Raw genomic sequence first — 24,757 nt, 5'->3', positions numbered from 1 at the left:
TTTCTTACGTGAGGATAGTAATGACTGACAGGACGAAGTTGGAGGATTTGCCCAACAAATCCATGACAAATCATTACGGATTGCTTCCTGTACTGCGTCTTTTCGCGCGATCGCGAAAGTGAAAGTAAAACTCGAGCGCGTGCTCAAACGTAATTTAAATACACAATGCTTGAATTTCATACACCAATATTACCCTTCCAAATCTGTGCAAGAATGCATAAGCATTTAAATATATTTTTTTCCTCCCTATAAGTCAAGATAGCCCGACGGGCAGGGCGGGGATTCATTTTGATAGCTAATATGCAGCAGATAGCTGCAGACCGCAAGTTACCTGCAGTTCTAGCTTGAAACAGACCGTCTCTAGTGCGAGACTTGGAGCGTAGAGACGTTCAGTGGCTAGCTCACCTCGTTCCCAGATTAGTTACTGGCAAACACATTATATTGCATTAATATTTTGGTATGAAAATCACCCGCCAGTGTGGCGGGTAGCCTTTTGAATTTAGTCGCCAAACGGAAAATCTACCCGCATTTGGCGCTTGGCGGGTGTTAATTTCGGACCCTGCTTACATCCAAAAACACACTTCTTCTGTCGTGCCATTGTTGATTTTTGAAATTAAACAAAGCTGTCGCGTGAAGTGATGGTTGTAAAGGGCTTGTTATAGTCGTGCGTAGGTCCTACGGCGTAGCTGCGACAGCGTAGGTTCCGCGTTAGTTTTCATTTATATTTTAGCGTCGTCGTCCGCGTCGACGTGCAAACACGCACGCAAGACCGCTGGTAGGCAGTATCCACGCATGTAACCACAGTAGCAGCGTGACCGTCAAAGAAGAAGCTTGGCAAGTTAACCCACAAACAAAGAAGAAACAGCAACTTGTAGTGTATGATTTTAGAAGACCAGCAATGATGAAAGTAAATAAACAGCGACTTTTGTTGCAGTTTGAGTTAAATCACTCCTCAACTTGGCCATTCTTTGTTTTCACCGTCTCAAACGGAAATACCTATGATGCAGATTTTACCTGATGGGAGGGTTTTGGTGGACCAATCACAGCGCTTGTGGTCCGCGTAGAACTGGGGCGTTGTTCAAATTTTTGCAAGGTGCACGTCAGGCTACGCAGAGCTACACACAGGCTATGGATAACCTACGGCATAGAGCTTACGCACGACAATAAATTAGAGCTGCACGATTAATCATTAAAAGATCGTGATCTCGATTTGTCCCCCCAAATGATCTTAATTCAGCATTACTTTATCAAGGAGGAAAGACGCAGTCTCGTCAGTTCTCTCGACAACACATCACAGCGGCCGTGTTCACGTCTTGACGTCACATTTATTATTGCACAGCCAGATGTGCTTGTGTTCGCTCTAACAGTACAGTGGATGCTTTTGCCGAGCAGTTAGACAGAAATAAACAGAAACTAAATAGAATGAGTGAGGCAGAGCAATGCGCAGGTACGTCTGACAAGAACCTTGACGTTGTTTAAGTACCAAAAAGAGGTTCTTATTCCGGATCTTATCCCTTCCGAAAGGGTTTTTAGCACAGGGGAAACATTGGCTGCGTCCAAATAACCACACTTGCTGTCTTTGCACTTGACCACTTAACGACTTGCATTACGTTATCCTGTATTTGGCCCAAGTGTTCTAGTGGGCGTGAAGATTAAGCGTGCATGTAGATTTATTCACCCGATAGACGTTCACGTCGCCAGCGAGAGCATCAAAAAACGCTCTGACACTCAAATAAATTCTCTGGAATCCTCTCAAGTGGAGGTTTCTGCCTTCCGATTGGTTGCCACCGAACTTTTCCGCCTTGCAATTGGTTTCCTCCGAACCGCGTCATAGGTCATTACCATAAAGTAATGTCAATCCATGTGGCAGCAATTGGCACCAAAACATATTCGTTTTTTTAAATTTAGGCTACTTACAATGTATATTTTACATTTTTCTTTAAATAAAATGAATACATAATCACTCTGTTGACATTAACTGAATATAAAGATTATCTACACTTATCTGAAACTTTCAGAAGCAGAATTCTTTGCACCTGTAAAAACTAATGTTAAACTAATGTTCAGGTGTTGCACGTATTTAAAACTAACAAAGTTCTTGAGAATCGTGATCTTTATTTTAAGCAAAAGAATCGTGATTCTCATTTTATACATAATCGTGCAGCTCTACTATAAATTGGGCTTTACGAGTAGAATAACATCTGAACATTTCAGTATTTTCAGTTCTTGGTCTCCATCTGCTGACTCCCATTCATGTGTTCTGGTGACTTAACCAGCTTGATCCTCTGAATCAATAGCTTAGCATGTTTATTCATTAATTTCCCCCTTTATTTTAGTTTAAGTTTACATCACTTCTAAAATGAATGTTGTGTTTATAATAAGGATTGTGGATGTTAAAATGTGTATGTGGACTTTTTTGTAGAATGCTTCCAGAGGTCAATCGAATCCCATTCTTTTCACCTGTCCAAGCACGGGGACAATCAGAGTTTGGGTTCGGAGAGTCCCGGGGGCTCACTGAGCCACTTAGCCTATATGATCTGGATGATCTAGATGTGACGTGGCTTGAACTGGTTAATTCTGAATTCAGACAACTAGGTACGATTTTTTACTTTATGAAACTATAAAAATGTTATTTCGTAAAAGAGATGTTTGGTATTGTAAACATGTATTTATTAAAGAATTCATTCAGAATTTTTTAAAAATACCAATTTTTTAAAATGTATATCAAAAAGAATAATAAACTACACAACTACACAACAAACTCTATAATAAAACACAATTTTCTGCTCTTTCTGATGTCTATTATCAGTGTTCTTCATTTTTCACTATCCTGTCTAATGAAGTGGCAGTAGGTCATTAATAAAGGGCCATTTTATTTGCATATCTCAGCACTTCCAGAGCTGGATGAGTTGACCATGGAGCAGGTTTTGGTGGAGCTGGAGAGCAGGTGCGAGCAGAACATGCGCAAGGCCATCGAAACACAGGAGGGGCTGGGCATTGAGTATGATGAAGATGTGGTTTGTGATGTGTGCCGCTCACCAGAGGGCGAAGACGGCAATGAGATGGTTTTCTGTGATAAGTGCAACGTTTGTGTGCATCAGGTAGGAATAAGAGACAAATAATAAGAAACCTTTATAAACTGTTGGCTTTCGTGATGACTAAACATTATGTTTCTTTATATCAAAGGCATGTTACGGGATCTTAAAGGTGCCACAGGGTAACTGGCTGTGCAGGATGTGTGCTCTTGGAGTGCAGCCCAAATGTTTGCTGTGTCCCAAGAGAGGAGGAGCCCTTAAACCGACTCGTAGTGGCACCAAATGGGTCCACGTCAGCTGTGCCTTATGGATCCCAGAGGTGTAGTAATACAGTACATTTTGATTAATATTTATAAATTGCTCTGTTGATCAAATGGGTAATTAGTAGATGATGAAAAAGGCATTTGTCACACATGACTACCTTTAACTGATTTTATTTTTCAGATTTTCTTATTTTGCTTATCAAGTCAAATCTCAAAATAAAGTTACATTTATATTACACTCACCTAAAGGATTATTAGGAACACCATCCTGCCACTGTGTTTGACCCCCTTTCACCTTCAGAACTGCCTTAATTCTACGTGGCATTGATTGAACAAGGTGCTGAAAGCATTCTTTAGAAATGTTGGCCCATTGGAATAGGATAGCATCTTGCAGTTGATGGAGATTTGTGGGATGCACATCCAGGGCACGAAGCTCCCATTCAACCACATCCCAAAGATGTTCTATTGGGTTGAGATCTGGAGACTGTGGGGGCCATTTTAGTACAGTGAACTCATTGTCAAGTTCAAGAAACCAATTTGAAATGATTCGAGCTTTGTGACATTATCCTGCTGGAAGTAGCCATCAGAGGATGAGTACATGGTGGTCATAAAGGGATGGACATGGTCAGAAACAATGCTCAGGTAGGCTGTGGCATTTAAACGATGCCCAATTGGCACTAAGGGTCTAAAGTGTGCCAAGAAAACATCCCCCACACCATAACACCACCACCACCAGCCTGGACAGTGGTAACAAGGCATGATGGATCCATGTTCTCATTCTGTTTACGCCAAATTTTGACTCTACCATCTGAATGTGTCAACAGAAATCAAGACTCATCAGATCAGGCAACATTTTTCCAGTCTTCAACTGTCCAATTTTGGTGAGCTCGTGCAAATTGTAGCCTCTTATTTCTATTTGTAGTGGAGATGAGTGGTACCCGGTGGGGTCTTCTGCTGTTGTAGCCCATCCGCCTCAAGGTTGTGCATGTTGTGGCTTCACAAATGCTTTGCTGCATACCTCGGTTGTAACGAGTGGTTATTACAGTCAAAGTCGCTCTTCTATCAGCTTAAATCAGTCGGCTCATTCTCCTCTGACATCTCGCATCAATAAGACATTTCGCCCACAGGACTGCCGCATACTGGATGTTTTCCCTTTTCACACCATTCTTTGTAAACCCTAGAAATGGTTGTGCGTGAAAATCCCAGTAACTGAGGCCTAGTCCACACGGACACGGGTATATTTATAACCAGAGTTTTCCCCGTCCACACATGCTCGGTTTAAATTAAATATCCATTCACATGATAAAGCAAAAGCACGCTATCAAGCGCTGTCAAGAGCATGCCACGCCAGCAGGCGGGGATATAACCCAAATCGTGTTCCACAATATAGTGAGATAACTGAGCATTTATCTGTATACATGTTAGAAGCCCTGTTAGCACAGTTATTGTTAGCAAGATACGTCCGCCATTGCACAGAATCATCAACAAAGCAGTCAGCGACGCACAATCTTAACGTCAGACACAGTGGATAACGGCGCACACTCTGACGTCGCAAGGCAAAACCCCCGGTTTTACTCTCTACACGACACCACTGTAACCGGGGTTTCTTAAAAAGCTCACCCTGGCCGGGGTTTTCAAATATCCTCGGTTTCATTGCCCTGATACTGCGGTTTCGTGTGGACGAACGGCCGAACCGCGTGAAAAAACTCACGGTTATAAAAATACCCGTGTCCGTGTGGACTAGGCCTGAGCAGATTGTTACATACTCAGATCGGCCCATCTGGCACCAACAACCATGCCACGCCCAAAATTGCTTAAATCACCTTTCTTTCCCATTCTGACATTCAGTTTGGAGTTCAGGAGATCATCCAGCTGCCATGTGATTGGTTGATTAGATAATTGCATTAATGAGAAATTGAACAGGTGTTCCTAATAATCCTTTAGGTGAGTGTATATTATATACATACTACTTAAAACAGTCCAAGGCATTACAACTGCTCAAACACAGTTCTGTTACAGTAAAACACTAATATTGATGAAAAGTATGATTATTTGCTGTGAACCGGCTCTTTTGGAACCGTTTCTCCCATTCTTTTCGCCCTCACATACTGACACCATTAATACCAATTCTACTTTTCACAGTGGATGTAAATGCAGTCAAAAGCATGATTTACACATGGCTCACTCTTGCAATTCAACCACATGGGACCACTGTTTAATATACGTATTTGCATTTGAATAGAGCCACGTTACCGCTTTTGGCATTTTTTAATAAAACAGCACCCCTTCCTTCGTCTTATTCTTCTTCTTCGTGGATAACTCCTCTCCTGGTGATCACGGCATAGCAAAGTGTCTATCGAATTAACAATTCGGGATCTTGCCAGAAGTAGTAGGTCATCCGGGTACTTTTTCGCCTACTGTTTTTGGAATACCATGAATTTGGACATACTACTTGCCTCGCCTACTGCTTTTCACCTACTACAAAGTACGGAAGTAGGAGGTTTAGGATGCAGCCAGAGACTTTAACATGCAGCAAATATTTTCACAAAAATAAACATTTTTGATACAGTAGAATACTACTTTATTGTGCTCTGTCTGGTTAACATACATTCATGCATAGCATACTAACGTTACAGTTTTTGAATTATTGTGAAGACAAGTAGTGTAGTGAAAATGAAATACTCACTTGGCTTTGAATGTATAACAGTTTATAGCCCTAGTTGACTTTACTTGAATGTTTGACTAAACTGAATGTGGCACTGGTTATAGCATTTTGCTTCATTTATTTACCACATTTAAGATTGCATAGTAATAGATGCAGTTAAGTGTTAAAAAATTAAAATAACATTACTTAGCTTTTTCACATTCAGTTAAAACGCATAACACATTTACATTTATTCATCTAGAATATGCTTTTGACTAAAGAAACTTGTAACTACCATTCTACAGATTGAAATGTCTTCTCAGCATCCCTTTTGTCATTTCATACGACTGCAAAAAAGCTGGAATTTGAGCGATAAGGTTTAGGGCAAGACATTTTGAAGAGCACATATCCACACATTTAGCCTTCTGTTTGGCATGCAAACGGCTGCTGAATATTCTATTCAGTGAAAGACAAAAGAAGACTTGACAGGAAGAGGAGGATTCAAAGAGTGAATTGTGCAAAGCTTGGTCAAAATGGTTATTCCAATAACGTTTCATAAAAAAGAGTGAGGCGAGAACAATAAGAGAATGAGAGGAACTGGAAAGCCAGGGAAATGAGTGAAAAGGCAAGGAGAAATCTTTTAAAAAGCAAAGCAGCGGCAGATGAATAATCTGATCAGAGCATATAAGCAACTGCTGAGCTCCCTTGCAGATTTTTCTTATTGATATCAGTCACCAGGGTTCACCAGGGTTGAGACTTTTAAACAATTAAAAAACCCCATTCAGTGTTGTATTTAAAAGAGAAGGGGAAAATTTACTGATCATATATTTTATTACAGCAGACCGTTGTCATAGAGTAAAAATAGTGTCATTAAATATCATAAGATCCCTTAAAATAGTGTTTTGGAGATAAAATGTGTCGCATGAATTCATGATTATGTACTAAACCAATATCCTGTCCCCTCCATCATATATAAGTGGTCACAGTTCAATGTGCTCAAACACTAACTATAACCTCAGTCGATCTCTTCAGCCAATCTTTTCAATAGTTTATTAGTAATCAAATCAAATGTGATTTTAGAGTTGTAATAGGGCCGTCAAATTGAAATTAGAATTTCGAATATTCATTAAAAAATCACATTTGAATGCAAAACCATCTGCATTTTAGGTGTGTCAGGAAGCACTTAAGACAGGACGATGACGTAGTTGACGCAGTTTGTAAGGCTGCTCTAAACAAATGCTAATGACAGCCTGGCAGTGAAAGTAATGAAAAAGAAAATTGCAGCTAATCTCCAGAGCCATTACCCCGATGAAAAGCAGGCCTTAATGCTACTTAGCCCCACTATTTTGGCCCGTGGTTTCCCAGTTTAAACCATTTGTCAGAGGAACACGTAAGAGTGAAAATATTGTCCAAATTAACATCTAGAATGGAGGATTTAAAAGCAGAGCATGCCGATATGGTAAAACAAACAGATGCAATGCAAAGACTGCCAAGGGCAACCTATTTGAAATTGTGTACAGTTAGGCCCAGAGCAGTGCAGAAGGTACACTCTAAAATATTTGCTGTAATTTTGCAGCTGGTTGCCAGTAACTTACTGTAGAAGATAAAGTCAAAAAATGTTTCACGTTCATTTAACTTTGAACAAAATGTTGCCAGTAAATAACATAAATGTAAAATCTACAGTAAGTTACTGGCAGCTAGTTGCCAGTAATACCCATTAATACTGTAATTTCTACAGACATTTTTTACAGTGTAGCTGCAGAGCATGAGATATGTATGAATGAGAAACTACGTTACCTGCTGATTAAAACCCTCTCAGGTGTACCGTAATCGTGCATCGTGTGCATCCACATATTGCGAGCTGTCCAACACCTACTTTAGTGTTGTCAACAAAAAATGTTCAGCACAAGTTGACCATCTGGTGTTTTGACAGACAATATGTACATGTATGAGTGGGTAGTTTTTGAATGACAGTTTGCTATTTTGTGTTAACATAATGGACTAGGGTGTCTGCTAAAGCATTTGTTTTGTCATATTGCCTACATGTACGTTTTCACTTTAATTGTTTGCATGCAAGTTAGGAATCATACTTGATTTATGGAGGTATGTTTAAAACATTAAACAAAGTCATTTTATGATATAAAATGCAGCTTTTGATTTGGTTGAAATTTCCTTATTGTACTGCTCCCTCTTGTGGGCTTAGGAGGCAATACAGTACATTTCCTCTAACATAAAAGGGCAGTTTCTCAGACAGGCTTTAGATTAATCCAGGACTAGGCCTTAGTTATATTAGGATATTTAAGTAGTTTTTACTAACAAACCTTACAAAAAACAACACTGGCCCTGATATGTGTTAAGATATGTCAATAAGGTGTTTTTAAATTAAGGCAGCTCAAACATGCATTTTAGTCTGCGACCCTGTCCAGGAAACCACTCCAAAGCATATCATTAGAATTTGAATGCAATTTGATTATTATTATTTAAGAAATTTTCATCAATTTTGACAGCCCTAGTATACAGGACATACAGAATACACTCAAAAAAACTAAAAGTTGGATTTACTTAAAAAAACTTCGTCAAGTGGGTTCCACATAGCTTTGTTAAGTAATGTTAACAAATAAAATGTAAGTTGTATTTACTAATAAAGTTTGTGTAAAATTGACAATTTAAATGTTGCATGGACTAAAGAAATCCTAGTAAAGTCACTATTATTTGATGACAACAAAATTAAAAAATAATGATTTAATAACTCCATAACAACGAATCAATCAATCAGAGTGCAGCTGCCCAATATAACCTTTATTTATTTACAGTTTATCAAACATATTTGAAATTCAATGTTACATTTCAAACCGCTTGTTGGTTTGTTTTGTTCTAAAATATATCAGAACAAGTTCATTGACTCATATTTGGCCACTTATTACTCATGTACCTATCTAATGGTGCTACACTTCTGCAAGAGGGTACAACAATTCTGCCAGAACAACAATTTACCCATAATACACTGCAGCATCATCAGCCAATGAGATGCAAGTCTGTATTGGTTTTATTAATCTGTTATTTTTACGCAACAATGTTATATTGGCTGAACAAATAATTTTGAAGTAAAGCTGACAAGACGCAGTCTTTTGTTGAAAATACTAAGTTAAAGTTATTATATGCAGTCACTTGTGTTTGTTAAGTAAAGTGAACAAGAAATTATTTTGTAAAACTGACTCCAACCAAGTTAATTTTTTTTTAGTGTATCCAGTGTATGTTTATGTACCTTGACGTTTCTGACTGTATTTATCATTTTCCTTCTCATTTGTCATTTCCCATACAGTGGGAAAATTTCATTGAAGTAAGTATTCTCCTTAAAACTTAAAGCGTGCACGTGGGACAAAGCACTTGATGCAAACACTCTGAACAGAGCACTTGCAGCGAGAACTTTGGACAGAGCACCTGAAATTAGCACTCTGGACAAAGGATTTAAAGCGAGTATGCTGGACAAAGCACTTGAAGGGAGTGCTCTGTACAGAGTACATGAAACGAGCACTCTGAACATAGCACTGATACCGAGAATTCTGGACAGAGCACTCTGAACCGAGCCCTCAACGTGAGCCCTCTGAACCGAGCATTTAACGTGAGCACTCTGGACAGAGTACATGAAATGAGCACTCTTGACATATCTATTGAAGTGAGCACACTGAACAGATCAATCGAAGTGAGCATTCAGGAAAGATCAGTCGAAGTGAGCACTCTAGATTAAAGCTGTGTTTAAAATATCAATATGGCAATACATTGTCATGGACTCCTAATGCATTGATCATCAAAGATTATGATGCACTTTTAAAATTAGCTAATGAATATGCTAATTAGTAGTTGATTCATGGTCCAAACAGAGGAAATGCATGTGACCTGCGGATAAAGTTTATCATCCTAAATTGAAAGATTAAGCACACTTTCTTTTTCTTCCTCTCTCGATGAGTTTAGCATTACTCATCACATTATATCACAAATATTTTAAAGGAACACGCCCACATTTTGGGAATTTAGCTTATTCACCATATCCCCCAGAGTTAGATAAGTCCATACATACCTTTCTCATCTCTGTGCATGCTGTAACTCTGTCTGACGCAGCTCCCGCTAGCTTAGCTTAGCCATAAACTGGAAGTTAATGGCTCCAGCTAGCATACTGCTCCAAATATGTGACAAAATAACGCGAACATTTTCCTATTTAGGTGTTGTAATTTGTATAGTCACAGCGTGTACAAATAACAAGGTCATATGAGACACAGCGATATTTTAACAGTATACATACTGGGAACTATATTCTCAGAAGGCGAAGCACTGCTGCTGGGCGGAGTGATTTGCTCTCAGCACCCGAGAAGCCCCCTGGTGAGGAGCAGAGAGGTCGGTCAGAGTTGTGCAAATCACTCTGTCCAAGTAGCAGTGCTTTGCCTTCTGAGAATATAGTTCAATGTACAATAAACAGATAATAATGTTACTACATTTCTCTAAACAAAAGAAATTTAATTAAAAATGGGTCCCAGCTGAGCAGAGCACCAAAGAAAGAAACAGAGCAGCCAAAGATGTGCATTCGATTTGTACATCAGGCCAACAATTAAGCGTGCTCTTGTGAAATGAAAAGTATTGTTTTAGGTGGTGCAGCATCTGTCCTTGTTGGTTTGATTACAGTAGTGGTGGTGCTTTAAAAGGCATCAGTGTAGAGGCTCAAATTCTCAGAGGCAGTCCAACAGTTGGTACAGTATAAGCATGTGTCAACAAGCTAAAGCTTTCTCTGAGATCTCCTTTAAAGCTCTGTCAGACGATCTAGATCACTGGTTCTCAAACATTTCTGCCTCCCCCCAAAAGAAAATAAATGACTTAAAACAATCTTAAACATACAATTTGAATTAAACAAAACATATTAAATGATAGCCTACAATGCAGTGCTGTTGGTTAATTAGTGTTTTTCTATGGTATGGTTTAATTACACAGAATTTAAGATAAATGAATGTGCTGTCATAAAATTGGACCTCAAAATGTTTAAGAACCACTGCTTTAGATAAACTCATTTGTTGACCTTTGTTGGATACTGGGCAACTAGTCAACAATTTTTACCAGTCACTAATCCTAAAATGTTTATTCAATTTTCAATGTTATTTCTGACTTGACTCTGTTTACTGAAGGTTAGCATTGGCTGCCCCGAGAAGATGGAACCTATCACGAAAGTATCCCATATTCCAGCAAGTCGATGGGCCTTGTCCTGTAGCCTGTGTCATGAACACACAGGCACATGTATACAGGTAAGAGTGAAAACATTCATGAAAACAAAAATGTGAAAGGTTGGGCAACTTGCAACAAACCTTCCTGTCTTAAACGCTTCACATGTTGTGTGTTTATGCTACACAGTGCTCCATGCCATCTTGCATCATTGCCTTCCATGTGACCTGTGCATTTGACCATGGACTAGATATGCGTACCACTTTAGCAGAAAACGATGAGGTGCGCTTCAAATCTTTCTGTCTAGAGCACAGTAGCGGCTTGCACTCAAACAAAAGCAGTTGGAATTCCGATAGACACGCAGTTGCAGAAACGTCGGCAACTTATTCCGATCGTGCAAAGCAGGAACAAGCGGAACAAGAGAAAGCCAGTCATCGTAAGCAGAAGTTGCAGGAGCTCGAGGATGAGTTTTACAGATTAGTGGACCCGAAGGATGTCGCAGAGAGCCTTTGCCTGCCTGATTCTCATGTGGACTTCCTCTACCAGTACTGGAAACTGAGAAGAAAGGGCAACTTCAATCAGCCACTGCTTGCCCTGAAGAGAGATGAGGTGGACAATCTGGCACAGCAGGAACAGGACGTTCTCTATCGTCGTCTGAAGCTCTTCACTCATTTACGGCAGGATCTGGAGAGAGTGAGTATTACTGTCATTTCCAGGATGGTTTCTCAGTGAGTGAGTGCTCTTTACGTTAGTTGTGTAGTTTATGTTTACATAATTCCCTTTTTCCCAAGAAGGTATTAAAGTGTCTAAATTTAATATAAATTTCTTAAAATATTTGATTTCACCTCATTTCTCAAATATACTTAAACAATTCAATTCAAAGACAATTTGAATATTCAGTCTCTCTGAAATCCTTCTTTTTTTTGTAGTGACTGGCCAGTAGGCCTTAAAAAGACAAAAAAATTCATCCTAGGTCTTAAATTTAATTTTTCCAAGTCTTAAATTTCTTTCCTCTGTTCATTCCCGAAAAGGGTTGTCCACAGAAAATAAAATGGTAATTTAAAACGCTTTAAAAGTAATCAGTGGAGGAGGCCGAAAGTGTTCGATGGGCGGGCCTCTGGACACAAAAAGAAAAGTTCAGATCGCGCTTCAATCCAGTTTTTAATCATAATTTTTTTAAAGAGGATACACGCGTATCCACACAAATCCCACCATATAAGCTATATTTCATGTGTTGTGATCTGACTGTGTACTGTGGGTTTGATGAGAAACAACCATTTAGTTTTGTATAAGCAAACATTTTTTCGGGGTAATTTAATCAACTAAACGCCTGTGGCTTCCTGAGCATTGCTAAAACACAGAGGACTCGGAAGCAAAAAAATCAACACTGCTTTATTGAAAATCAACTTAAATAGTCGGCCTGTCGAGTCCCGAGCCACCAACAGCGAGTCAACTTTAGTGTTACTGATGTACAGTTTACAGTTGCTCAAGCATGTTTATTCCCTTCAATTTAATCAGCTCTCCAGATAACAACAGCAATTGGTGGATGAAAAGCAAGAAATTAGTTATGCACATGATTATTCTCAGACCCAGCAAAGTCTTGTTTTACGAATTCCATAGGTCTGATCCCTTAGAAAAGACATAGCAACCAAATTCAATCTGAAGACTTGTGGAAAGTTTGGTGGATGGAGCTTGAAAGCTCTAGGAGGAGTTACAGTCTACAGTTTCAGTAAGAAGAAAAATAAGAATACGTTTAAAAGCTATAACAATATGTTGGCTTCGTCAAGCCAACATAATTAGTAAAATGACTCGCTTATATTTCGGTACCCAGCACTAATAATGACAAACTGAAAATCTAAAGAAAAAAGAAGTCACATATACATAAGTATGCAGACCATTTGCAACAACACTTTCAATGAAGCTAAGATGCCTCCCATTTCTCTTGACTGTTGCTGAGACGTTTCATCATTTTGATTGAAGTCCACCTGTGGGAAATTTAAATGATTGGTCATGTTTAAACATTATGGAATAAATATATCATTATTAATATGGTTATCAGTGAATATGGATGAAATGAATATGGATATAACACATACTTTGTCACCTATAGAATATTTATACTGTAGAGAAAAGTGTAATCGGCATGTTTTCTTTCAGGTCAGAAACTTGTGCTACATGGTCACACGCAGAGAGAGGATCAAACAGTCTTTGTGTAACCTGCAGGAGAAGATATTTAACCTGCAGATTCAGCTCTTAGAACAGGATCTGACCGGAGGTATGAAAACAAACAGATACTCTTTTTTTACAAGAGATCTAACCCATAATGCTTTTCACCTGCTTGAGCCCTGTTGCAGATTTTAGAATGTTTTATCAAATTCTAGAAGTTGTTGAAAAAATAGTTTAAGCCGGTTTAATCTGTAACTTTCATGGATTCACAGACTGCAAAAATTATGCAATTACCTACTTTTTGGGATGTAATGGAAAAATAATGTAACTAGTAGTGTAACTAATTACTATTTGCTGAGAGTAAAAAGTAAAGTAATAATATTGCTTTTAAAAGGAGTAACTAGTAATGAGTAATAAAACATTTTGAGTAACTAGCCCAACACTGCGTACCTCTAATCCATCCTGACCATTTACATGACGATATGACGACAGTATGCAGGTATTTGAGAATGTGTATTATAGGGACAAACGCTTATTGTTTTGGGCAGATTGCTGATCGGCCATAAGTATCATGGGTACATCACTGAGTACGTCGCTTCAGAGTCTCAACTTGAGGTGCAAATACAACCAGGAAAATGGTACAGGGGAACATTTAGTTTTTGGGTAATCACCCAAATACTCTTTCTTGTAAATCAGTACCGGAACTAAGTAGTCCAAAAGCATATAAAGTTAAATAGAAATGCACCGAAGTGTTACCCTGCAAATAATCATCATTCATCAGCTTTGATCGACTATGTACATTTTACCATCAAAAGATTTAAAGTTCCTCTATTATGCTAATTAAAAGTTCCCTAATGTTGTTCGGAGTGTCCTACAACAGGTTTATCTTTGTCCGAGCTCAAAAAGTACTGTCATTGTTTTATAATATGAAATGGTTCTGAAACGATTTGTTCAAAGCAGGTTAAAGATTCAAGCTTTCTAAACCCCTCCTTTCCGTAAGTCTACTCTGCTCTGATTGGTCAGCGGACCAGTCTGTTGTGATTGGTCTTCCTACCTCCCGTGTCATACATAACATAACTTATGGTAACTACCTGTTACAGAAAGAAGATTTTGTTTTACACTTATGTAAGCGAACCAGGCCCACAGCTGAACAGTAAACATACAAAAACATTAATGGTACATACACCAAGATGGATAAAATATTAGAGTTTGTAAAACAAAAGGCTTCTGTCTTCTCACTTCATGTTCTGTTTACACCTGATATTAGGTTGTGTTTGGTCAATCAGATCACAAGTGGATGAGAGTGACACATTCACATTCATACCTGGGGCCGGTTGCACCACCTGTATGTAAAAAAGTTGGGTGTAAGCCCTATGTCGGAATAGCTACATCTGGCTTTGTGAAAATGTTTTATGCCTGTTACACCATCTGAAAGTACAACCAGGCGCAGCTACACTCAGTAGCTGCGTTTACATGGACATTTGTAATACATTTAAATGATCAATCTGAATAAAAATGCTCCATGTAAACACCTCAATCGGACTAAAAAGTGCCAATCTGATTAAAAATCTAATCCGCTTGTTAGGGGTGGTTTATACCGTTTGTAATCCGCTCAAAATGACATGTATACACTTGATCGGATGGATAACTGAAACTGGGATGCTCTGCGCATGTGCCATCTTTTCTTTTTATAATGGCGGTTGGCAAACCCACTGAAAGGTGCATTTCCGCCACCTACAGGACGGGAGTGTGGAGCATATGCACACGTGCAATGACGTAGAATTGCCGTAATGACATGTGACGCAAATAACTCGAGTTTGTTTTGTTGAAGGAAGTCACAAGAAGTGATTGTCTTGTTAATCTTGTTCCTATTATCCGTCCAATTCCCCATAAAGTGATACAAGACAGCGTTGTCCGGTCAGTCCATGATTTATTCTCTGATCCACAAACCCGTGTGTTTGGACTCGCTCTCGCGAACGGTCCCTGCAGCCCCGCGTGAAGTAAAATACGCTTTTTGGGCACACGTGAATGGGTGTTTTTGCTGCTGCTTTATAATCAGTGAGGCACAAAGCAAATCTTGAAACAGCTTGAAACTATATTTGTGCAATGTGCGCATGTCAAATGATCAAATCTGATGTAAATCTTGTGTCATATAAACACGCACATCAATCCGATCACATTATTAAGTGTTCATGTAAACGCTATGATAGGATTTATTAATCGGAAGGATTTTAATCCAATGGAGGCAAAATGTGTCCATGTAAACGTAGCTAGTGTAGATGATGCTCATCCCCACTGTCACGGTTATACTACAAACGAAGATACAATAAACACTATTTTAATACTATTAAACATATAATTACAAGGATACAGAGCAGAATAGTGGTAAACATGAAACATAGAACATTAACACAATATATATAAATATATATATATATATATATATATCAAAGGATTATGGGTCATGTAGTCTAGTAAGTGAGGGCAGATGACAGGGGGAACGTTACAGTACCTCCCCCTCCCGGCAAGGCGCGACCTTGCCCGTGGAGGGAGATGAAGAGTAGGAGGGGGCTCTGGAAGAGGACAGGTAACTGTTAGGAGAAAGACAGGTAGTCCAGGATGGCTAACGTAGACAGAGAAGGAGGTAGAGCGAGGCTGGGTGGGACCAGTGGAGACAAGGGTGAGCTGGATGGGACCTATGAAGACGGGAGTGAGCTGGACGGGACCAGCGGAGACAAGGATGAGCTGGACGGGACCAGCGGAGACAAAGATGAGCTGGACGGGATCAGCAGAGATAAAATGAGCTGGACGGGACCAGCGGAGACAAAGGTGAGCTGGCCGGGATCAGCAGAGACAAGAATGAGCTGGATGGGACCAGCGGAGACAAAAGTGAGCTGGCTGGGATCAGCAGAGACAAGAATGAGCTGGACGGGACCAGCGGAGACAAAGGTGAGCTGGACGGGATCAGCAGAGACAAAATGAGCTGGACGGGACCAGCGGAGACAAAGGTGAGCTGGACGGGATCAGCGGAGACAAAGGTGAGCTGGACGGGACCAGCGGAGACAAAGGTGAGCTGGCCGGGATCAGCAGAGACAAGAATGAGCTGGATGGGACCAGCGGAGACAAAGGTGAGCTGGACGGGATCAACAGAGACAAAATGAGCTGGACGGGACCAGCGGAGACAAAGGTGAGCTGGCTGGGATCAGCAGAGACAAGAATGAGCTGGACGGGACCAGCGGAGACAACGATAAGTTGGACAGGACCAGCGAAGACAACAGTAGACAGAAATCATCAAAGTTTATCAAATCTGTATTCCCAGTAACCAATGTTGGCTCACCCTCAGCAGTGGTGGTCCAGGCGAGGCTTCCCTCACAGCCCTCTAACTCCACAAGCATTACCACTCCCCAGTCAGATGTAATAGGCTTGGGCTCTGGGGCATTGTGGAGCTCAGTCACTCTCTTCAGCGCTGGCTTCTCAGTCATGGCGGACTCTGGCTCTCTGTCTGCAGTGAGCTTATGCAGCTTTTGCAATGGGGTGAGGGCTGGCTGGGTTCTGGGTCAGGAGTGGGGCTGGTGACATCCTTAACGGTGAAACACGATCCACGGGAGACCAGCACCCACTTCCACAAATGCTGTGAAAGTCCCAGATATTCCTAAAGATGTTTCTCAATGGAGCGTTCTCCTTGCTCAAGGCACATCATGTGAAAGGCAGGGTTTTCCATGTGCCGGTGAAAAAAACAAAACAACACGAAACTGGAGGACGGAAAATAAAAAACACTCACACTAGACGCTGCTTACTGTTCTGGGTTGGTCATTCTGTCACAGTTATACCACACACGGGAGATGAAGATACAAAAAAACCATTTTAATACTATTAAACATACTTTTACATGGATATGGAGCAGAGTAGATAAGTAGAGTTGGTAAACACGAAACATAGAACATTAACATAGTTTCAAACAATGACAGACAAAGACTGAAGACAGTAATGAGTATATATAGAGTATGGGTAGTAGTAAACAGATGAAAACGGTACTCAAAGATGGTGGATGACGAATTGCAAAGGATTATGCGTGATGTAGTCAGGTGAATGAGGGCAGAGTACAGGGGGAACATTATACACACGTATTAAAGTTGATGCACACTAATATTATGTCAGAGTACCGCTGCTTGTGTTATTATTAAACATGCAGCACAACATTTTGGGCTTTCTCAGATATTTCAGAGCAACAGACTATTATTTCACACACTCGCAAAATAAAACAAAAATGAAAGTGGCGGAGAGCAGCTACTTTTGTTTTAGTAATGAAAGCCTATACACTGTGCCGAACACTGTTGGTTCATGCTAAAAGTCAGGACCGATGGAAAAACATTGTGCTTTGTTAAACACACTTTAGGACCGTAAGCATTACTTTGTGGTCGAAAGTCGATTTAATCGACAAAAATGCAATTTAATACCAGGTGTAAACAGGACCTCAGCCTGCCTGTCCCCATCAGGGGTCCATCATAAAGGAGGAAGACATGAGAAGACGGTTCAGCAGACTATGCCCAGTCAAAGCTGCAGCGTCTGACAGCATCGGTTGCAGAGCGATGACCATTCCTGTTTTGTGGAAGATGTCTCATGTCTTATTCCTGTCTCCAAGAAAAATTATTGATTTCTCATGTTTAGAAATTACTGAAAACATTGGTCCTCCTGAAGCACCTATGTTCAGTAATTAAGCCATTACTTGACTATTTGCAGTTTGCCTACCAACGCTGTGTGGGAGTAGAAGACGCCATCCTCTTTATGCTGAACAGGGCCTATACTTATCTGAATGAGGGAGGCATCTATGTGAGAGTCATGTTCTTAACCCCATTCAACCTGCCCTGCTTAGGACTAAGCTACTGGACATGCAGGCGGATGCTCCAGTAGTGGCAACGATTACCAGCTAGCTGTATGGTGTCAGATACAATAGTAAGCAACACAGGGTCTGGTCCTGTCTTCCTTTCTGTTTACACTACACATCAGACAGATACTACTCACAGCCCTGGCACCTGTAGAACTTTTCTAATGACTCTGCCATGGTGGGTTGTATCTTCAAAGAACATGAGACTACTGAGTACATGAGTGGAGTACAAACTAAACCGCCTGCAACTTAACATCACAAAAACCAAGGAGTTGGTGGTGGATTTCAGGAGGCAAAGGAACCGAACAAACCCAGCACCAGGCAGCTGACACTTACAACAAGGTCATCAGGAAAGCAGGTTCTGTCCTGGGAGTGGAAGAGGAGGATCCTGATAAAAATACTCAGTGTAAATGAATAATGTCTCTTATCCCCTGCACACCACACTGAAGGCACATTCGTGCATATTCAGCTGTTGACCAAGATGTTTTACAGAACACCACAGGAGGTTTTTCATACCAGTTGCCATCAGTTTGTATAACACCTCCCCTTTCTGCAGGAAGTGAAGTTGTAACTTCGGACACTGAGAATAATCATGTGCAATACCAGAACATCTCTCAGTATTACTAGCAAAAATTACCACTCAATATCATGTGAATTTTAATACATTTTTTACTATTTGTTCTAGTGCTATTTATTTATTTTAATATCACTGATTAGTGTTGTCAAAAGAACCGGGTCTTTGGTACCAAGTCGGTACTAAAAATAAAAAGGGTCCACCTGGAACTGTTGCGCTGTTTGACAGGTAGTCAGTCAGGAATTTTTCATAGATGCAACAGGAAGACACAACGAGCGCAAATGCTGGGTTTCTAACTCCCAAAAAAAATTGTAAAGATGCACAGAGTCGCATACAGAAATACTTCAGATTTAAGGTCGATCGCAGAAAGAATGAGCAAAGTGTCGTGATGAAAGGAGGAAACACAATAAAGTCCAACATCTGGATTCATTAAAGTTCAAGCAGGTGAGTTTTGCTTGCGTTTGCATTATGAGTATTATATCATATTTTGATTTGAATGTTGAATTGAAATAAACCCCTGTTTGTGAACTTAATGGTTAGTAGAGTACCAGCAGGGCTAATGCTCATAGAGTCAGGCCTCCTTAAGATTTAATGCTTTAAAAACTTTCACATAGGTATAATAAATTGGATAACACAAAGAGATTAAGCAGAGGCTTTTTGATTACCTGTATGTATATACAAAATGTATGTGTTGGAAAATAATAATGAATGGCTAGCACTTTTAATATGCAGGTACTTTAATCTGTGTAGTATTTTCTAAATGTGAACTTAGTTTTGTTATTTAAAAATGCTATTTTAGCTGGTGCCAGTCATTTCATGTTGTATTTGCCTCTATGTTAAACATGTTGTCTTACTGAAGTTTATTGTATTTGTCTTTTAAAGCAGCAGACTGAGGATGATGTATGAAGCATGAAATACCCCAGCAAACACACACAGACAACAGCTGCACAAACCTTTCAGCAACAAATACATTTTATACTTTATGTGTTAATACAGAATGGCAATGCTTTAATAGTATTATTTAATATTGATATTTAACTTAATTAATAAACTAGTATGTTGTTTAATTATCCTGTTTTGTGTTTTGCTTTGGAACCGAAATTGGTACCAAGAACCTTACATTTCTACTGGTATTGGTACTGACTACTGAAATTTTGGTACCATGACAACACTATCACTGATTATTAATTTTTAAAAAATTATGGGCAATACTATAGGCAATTCCACTTTCTTCTATTCTACCATCTGAATCTGCAATATCAGGTACAAAATAAAGTGCAATTATCTTTTCTTATGTTAACACACAAACCTTCAATAGAAAATGTACACTTTAATTATTAATCATACTTGCAGGTTGTGATTCGGAGAAGCAAGTTGCTCCAAACAAAGTAGGTACTGACCCATCTTTCATGAACATGCATTTTGTGAATCCTGTGTTGACCTTTTTCTGCTGTGGTACGGCTTAAACAAACGAATTTTATTCACTGATTCTTGATCTTCATCATTTGGAAGTGAAAATACACATGAACCAGATAAAGTGTTTGTGGGCAGCCAGTAAAGACTATAGGCAGGCATTATGAAAATGTGTTACACAGTGACGTTTATATATACCAGGGCCCGTATGTATAAAGGCGCTCAGAGTAAAATTTTAGTCTTAAGTGTGTCAAAATTCTAAGAATTACGTCATTTTACTCCTAGACTTAAAAATAAATTTGATTTTTTTAAAGCCTCTAAAGTGTTAAGACTAGGTCTCAGCTCCTAAATTATTTAAGAGAGCTGGAGAGGTCTCTTAACCTAGTTAAGAGTAACAAGAGGGCAGCAGAGAGGTGAAGATCATGCACTTTACAACAAAGAATGCGTTAGAATTACTTTAATTCAAATGTATTTCTATAGCACTCATGTAACAAAATTATTGTTACATTGTTGCAGAGCAGAAAATTTACAAAAAAAAACCATGTTAGTAGTATATAGACAGTAGATTAGAATTAATATAACATGAAATATAAAGAGTATAGGGTTTTTATACAATGTATATTATATTACACAATATAATTGTAATGTGTTCATGATTCATGAATGTTTGGTGTCACATGCTGCTGTGACTGTATACCGTTGCCGGCATTCTATTGGCTGATTTAGAGGTTAAGGGCGGCCATTTTAGGTTGAAATCATTGTAGTCCTCAGTTTGCGGCACTTAAGTCAGCACTTAAGAATGAGTCTTACACTTTACTGAAAGTTGCTTTCAGCTTCTTTATAAATGTCTCCTATTCTCAAACTGGTCCTACTCCTTACTAAGAATTTTTTGACACTTAAGTCATAGCTTAAGACTATTCTTAAGAGCAGTTCTGAGATGTTTTATACATACGGGCCCTGATTTAAGATTGGGTCAACCTGCCATAAGATTTTTGCCACCGATTAATAAACTCATTTTAATCTTCAATTTTAGACCTTGATAAGAATGCGCTTTGTCATTATGATATGACAGTGATATGCGTTGTTACAGTGTTGTGGTTGATTAGTATTTTTGAAATCCCAACAATTAAACAAATACAAACTCACTTATATTAAAGGATGAAATAAAATCTTTATTAACCAGCGATCTTTTGCATGACAAATACTATTCACAGCCCAAATACCAACAACTAATGAACCAAATCCTTTCATCTCTAACTCGCAGAAAAACATTAACCTGCGGAAACCGTTTAAAAATAGCCCAATTCAGAACTTCGCCAAAAGGAAGAGGAAATGAAAACACAGCCTTGCTTTTAACTAAACTGGTGGCACGTTGAAAAAAGTGCCTGTTAAACGTGCAGCTCACGTTGTATGAAAAGTGTATGAAGAAAAAGCACCTGACTTTAATAATAAGCGCACAGCTCGCGCTGTATGCAGCAGACACAGGTGGTGAAGCTGTCCGACGAAGGTGCGAGAGCGTGATGTCACAGACCAACTAACTTAACCGATTTTATCTTTTCTGGTAAATATTTATTTTGTGTGTTTGTCGCGTGTGCTATTAAGCATTGACACCAGCTGTGTATGTAGGGCGTCTTTTTACTCTTTATTTTACATAGGCCTACATTTATAAGCAAACCTTTTCAAGACGCTTATTTGACTGTCAATGTGATTTATATATAACTGTGATTTCTTTAATACGTACAATACATTTCGCTGAATGTTATTAAGATTTAACTGTGCAGGAGAGAAAGAGAGCGTGATAGAACAAAAGTGTCCCCAAAGTGTCACCGCAGTGACGCAGCGCGAGGTCCCTCGAAAGGGAACTGTAACAATGAATCTTTAAAGGTAACACAATGTAACCTTGCTTTCACTTGAAATGTGTCTCCACATTTAGTCCTTGAATTTGGGGGTATTGAACCTGGAAAGTCCTTGAAAGGTCCTTGAATTTGAAGTTAATCAAGGTGTGGGAGCCCTGTTTGTATCATAGATTATTTAAAGGTCTCTCTCCCTGTTATTCTTTGTTTAAACACTGATAATATGGCCAATGTATGGTATGTACACAAAACATTTTTAAAGTAGACTTTCTAAATGATGGACACAAAGAAAACATATTTTAATTCCTTATTTATTTTTCTGAAATGGTTTTTCTCACATAAATCTGACTTGTGCAGATGTATGTGAACCATTTTATTTAATTGCTTGTGACACCTCCTTTTGCAGCCATTACTTCAACCAAATGTCTTCTGTATCCACCGATCAGTCTCTAACATCTGCTTTTGGCTATTTTTGCCCCTTCCTCCTTGGTTGGAGGGACATCTGTCATGTACCACTCACTTCAGGTCCAGCCACAACATTTCGATTGGATTTTGGTCCAGACTTTGACTAGGCCAGAGTAAAGGTCTTTTTTCCTTTTAACCATTCCTTGGTAGTTTTGCTTAAATGCTTTGGGTCATTGTCTTGTTGCAGCACCATTGACACATCTGCACAGCTTCAGCTCCCTGTCCGATAGTAGGACATTTTCATCAGGAATAGGCCTGAGAATTCACGTTGGCTCTGATAATATAGAGTCGTCCAGGCCCAGAGGCAGCCACCTCTATTGTTCAGTGTTGGAAGGAGGTTCTCTTCTTGGAAATTAGTGTTGGCTTTTCTCCAAGCATGGCATGTTTTGATCAAATCTATTTTGTACTTTTCCAAAGAATGGACTTCCAAAAGGCCTCTGGTTTGTCCAAATGCTCTCTGAGGTGAGGTGGACAGCTTTGTTGTAAGCACCCCTCCCATAAATGTCATGTCTGCTAATTTTTTGTCTGATTGTAGAAGCATGTACATTTACCGAAGAGGTATGCAACTCTATACTAGAGGTCATCTCAGGCCCAAAGAAATGTACCTGACCCGAAATGACCCGAAACCTGACATGCATGAATATTTTTTAAAGAAAGACCCGAAACAAACCCAAAAAAATTCGACTCGAGTCCGGCCTGAACCAGTGGCGCTATTTTAACCCGACTGGACCCATAGGTAAACGGCACCGACGTGTGTGCAGTCTGCAGCCCTGCACGCAGCAGTCAGAAAGAAACCCTGCTGATCTCGCAACCAATTTGACAAGCAGCTCCATTTGTTTTACTTTGTTACTGAAGACGACACCCATTTAACCACTAAAATGTACATTTAAAATTGACTGACATGTCTGTCTCAACGAAAATTACCGCAAGCCATACAGTGTCGCAACTTAAAGCGCTCTTAGCAAAACAGTTTGAAAAGGACATTGACGCTCACCCGCGAGATAGTTCAGGGTTTTTGGGTCTGTTTGGCAAAAACAGATTCATTTTAAATTGCCCGAGACCTGATGGCACTATTATTGTACCCGACCCGTGTCCGAGGCACACGTGAAACTTTTAGACCCGATCGTGTCTCCGGTTGGACCTCTGGTTTTCGGATCTAAGTGGACCCGTGAAGACCTCTACTCTATAGAGGTGATCTGTGGGTTGACTTATGCCTCATTTATTATTTTTCTTTTGCTACTTTACAATAGTTTTGAAGGGTATCTACTTCTAGGCAGGGTTGAGGTCATGTTGAATGCCGTATATTTGTAGATGACGTGTCTTACAGTTGATGGATGGAGCTGGAATATTTTGGAGATTCCCTGATAGCCTTATAGAGCTTTTACACAGGACGCAGTGTGAAAATAAACTTTAACTATTTTGAAATTTGACCGCGGCGTGAGCGGTCGACGCAACAACAAACCGCCCTCATGCAAGCCATTGAAATGAATTGAGCCCTTTTCACACAGACATTCCAGAAAATACATGGAAAAGCATCCTGGATTTTTCCGGGATTGTTTGGTTTTTTGTTCATTCACACTGCCAATGATTTGCCAGCATCTGCAAGGTCCCGGAAAGACACATGACCTGTTGAAATTCCTGCACTATCTTCTACACAACGTCTGAAGTTTGCATATTATTTATTATTTCTCTCTCCCGAAACCACTCATGCATTTTTGTTTATGATAAGACTATAAAGGAGCGCGTGACGCGTCGTTCTATGCTGGTAAATGATCTCAGCTTCAGAGTGGATATTTGACGAGCTCCCTGATCTCTGCTTTAATACAGTTTTCAGACATTTCTCATCGTGATTGTTAATATGCATTTAAAACCCCCGTTTTGAGGAGCTGAACGATATATCTTGTTGGGATGAGCGTGAGCATTTTTGTTTATTATAGCTCAAATGAGCACGTGTCGCGATATTCTTTTATGCTGCTGAATGATCTCCTCTTCAGTGCAGTAAGTGACAAGCTAACTTACCTGATATCTGCTTCAGTCCAGTTTGCTGACATTTCTCGTCGTGAATGTTGATCTGCATGTAAATCCCTAATTTTTTAAGAGTTGAACCAATTTCATGTTGCCATGACACGCGCGTCCTCACTACAGTACGCGCGTCATTTCTTGATAACTGCTTCAATCTAGTTTGCGACATTTCTCGTCGTGAATGTTGATCTGCATGCAAATCTCTCGTTTTAAAGAGCTAAACCATAACTTT

General features: G+C 39.6%; 1 protein-coding gene across 2 annotated transcripts in view; it reads left to right on the top strand.

The window, feature by feature from the left end:
* Positions 1 to 24,757, top strand: part of jade2 (jade family PHD finger 2) — a 77,989-nt gene that overhangs the window by 41,083 nt on the left and 12,149 nt on the right. For both annotated transcript variants that reach the window (XM_073871019.1, XM_073871018.1), the window contains exons 5-10: positions 2,423 to 2,595; positions 2,890 to 3,101; positions 3,187 to 3,354; positions 11,114 to 11,230; positions 11,337 to 11,840; positions 13,305 to 13,422. In XM_073871019.1, the coding sequence (XP_073727120.1) occupies positions 2,423 to 2,595; positions 2,890 to 3,101; positions 3,187 to 3,354; positions 11,114 to 11,230; positions 11,337 to 11,840; positions 13,305 to 13,422 (1,292 nt within the window). The remainder of the gene's footprint in view (positions 1 to 2,422; positions 2,596 to 2,889; positions 3,102 to 3,186; positions 3,355 to 11,113; positions 11,231 to 11,336; positions 11,841 to 13,304; positions 13,423 to 24,757) is intronic.

Source organism: Misgurnus anguillicaudatus, chromosome 9 (genome assembly GCF_027580225.2).
Source record: "Misgurnus anguillicaudatus chromosome 9, ASM2758022v2, whole genome shotgun sequence".
NCBI lineage: Eukaryota > Metazoa > Chordata > Actinopteri > Cypriniformes > Cobitidae > Misgurnus > Misgurnus anguillicaudatus.
The sequence above is the reverse complement of the archived record's forward strand: the minus strand, read 5'-3'. Positions and strand labels throughout refer to the sequence as shown.